This window comes from Arachis stenosperma, chromosome 6 (assembly GCF_014773155.1).
Source record: "Arachis stenosperma cultivar V10309 chromosome 6, arast.V10309.gnm1.PFL2, whole genome shotgun sequence".
In the NCBI taxonomy this organism is placed as follows: Eukaryota; Viridiplantae; Streptophyta; class Magnoliopsida; order Fabales; family Fabaceae; genus Arachis; species Arachis stenosperma.
In genome coordinates this window covers 92,518,460-92,519,965 of record NC_080382.1, presented here as the reverse complement: position 1 = coordinate 92,519,965, position 1,506 = coordinate 92,518,460, and the positions used below count along the sequence as shown (strand labels likewise).

Below are 1,506 nucleotides of genomic sequence, written 5' to 3'. Positions count from 1 at the left end.
CTTCTGTAGCTCCAGAAAATCCACTTCGAGTGTAGGGAGATCAGAATCCAACAGCATCTGCAGTCCTTTTCAGCCTCTAAATCAGATTTTTGCTCAGATCCCTCAATTTCAGCCAGAAAATACCTGAAATCACAGAAAAACACACAAACTCATAGTAAAGTCCAGAAAAGTGAATTTTAACTAAAAACTAATAAAAATATACTAAAAACTAACTAAATCATACTAAAAACATACTAAAAACAATGCCAAAAAGCGTATAAATTATCCGCTCATCATTTGGCATCATCTTCCAACAATATCTTATGCATGCATATGGCTGAACTGATTCCCTTCAGGTTAGCTAGGGTCCATCCAATGGCATCCTTATGCTTTCGCAATACTTAGAGTAGTTCATCCTCTTGATCTTGGCTGAGGGATGAGTTTATGATTACTGGGTAACTTTCATTCTTTCCTAAGTATGCATATTTGAGAGTGGGTGGCAGTGCTTTGAGTTCAAGTTTGGGTGCCTCTATCTTTTCATTCGCTTCCTTTTGTGTACCTTGTATGCGAATCTCTGTTGTTGCAACCTCTTCACTAGATGTTGACTCCTCCTCTGTTAACTCTTCAGGTTCTTCCTCTTCAAAACTCTCCTGCACTTCCTCTTCAAGTGAGTCCAACCTCATACATTCCCCCAATTGTTTTGGTGGGTAACTCATGGCCTTGAACACATTGATTGTCATCTTTTCATTGTGTAATCTCAGGGTGAGATCACCCTTTTGGACATCAATGACAGCTCCAGTAGTGGCTAAGAACGGCCTTCCCAGGATGATGGAGGCCTTGGCTTCCTCCTGCATGTCCAGCACTACAAAATCTGCTGGGAATATAAAATCTCCCACTTTCACCAGCAAATCTTCTACTACGCCATGAGGGAACTTGAACGATCGGTCTGCCAGTTGTAAGGCCATTTTTGTTGGTTTAGCCTCTTCGATCTTCATTTTCCTCATCATAGCTACTGACATCAAGTTGATGCTAGCTCCTAAGTCACATAGAGCCTTCTCTACTTTGATTTCCCCTATAATACAAGGGATCTGGAAGCTCCCAGGATCTTTCAATTTCTGGGGTAGTTTATGCTGAATGATAGCACTACATTCTTCGGTTAGTATCACAGTCTCGTTGTTCTTCCAGCTTCTCTTCTTAGTCATTAGCTCCTTTAAAAACTTGGCATAGAGTGGCATTTGTTCTATTGCTTCAGCAAAGGGTATGTTGATTTGTAGTTTCTTGAAGATTTCCAAAAATCTCAAGAATTGGTTGTCATCCCCCTTCTTCCTCAACTGCTGAGGGTATGGGACTCTTGGGGCGTCTAGCTTCAGCATTCCTTCTTCTTTTCGCGAACTTGAAATGGAAGCTTGAGCTCCATCTTGCTTTTCTTCTTTTTCATTTGAGCCCTCTTCTTGTGGTTTCTAGGAGGATTCCTTCAGTTCCTTCCCACTCCTGAGGGTGATAGCTTGACACTCCTCCCTTTGGTTT

At 41.5% G+C, this 1,506-nt stretch overlaps 1 protein-coding gene across 1 annotated transcript; it reads right to left on the bottom strand.

Annotated features, from left to right (window-relative positions):
• Positions 1 to 380: 380 nt before the first annotated feature.
• LOC130934284 (uncharacterized) lies at positions 381 to 1,181 on the bottom strand. Its single transcript, XM_057863871.1, has one exon. The coding sequence runs from the start codon at positions 1,179 to 1,181 to the stop codon at positions 381 to 383; it is 801 nt and encodes a 266-aa protein (XP_057719854.1).
• Positions 1,182 to 1,506: the final 325 nt, after the last annotated feature.

Bases quoted from the DNA above. Each gene is read 5' to 3' on its own strand.
- LOC130934284 (XM_057863871.1), bottom strand. From the start codon at position 1,181: ATGACTAAGAAGAGAAGCTGGAAGAACAACGAGACTGTGATACTAACC.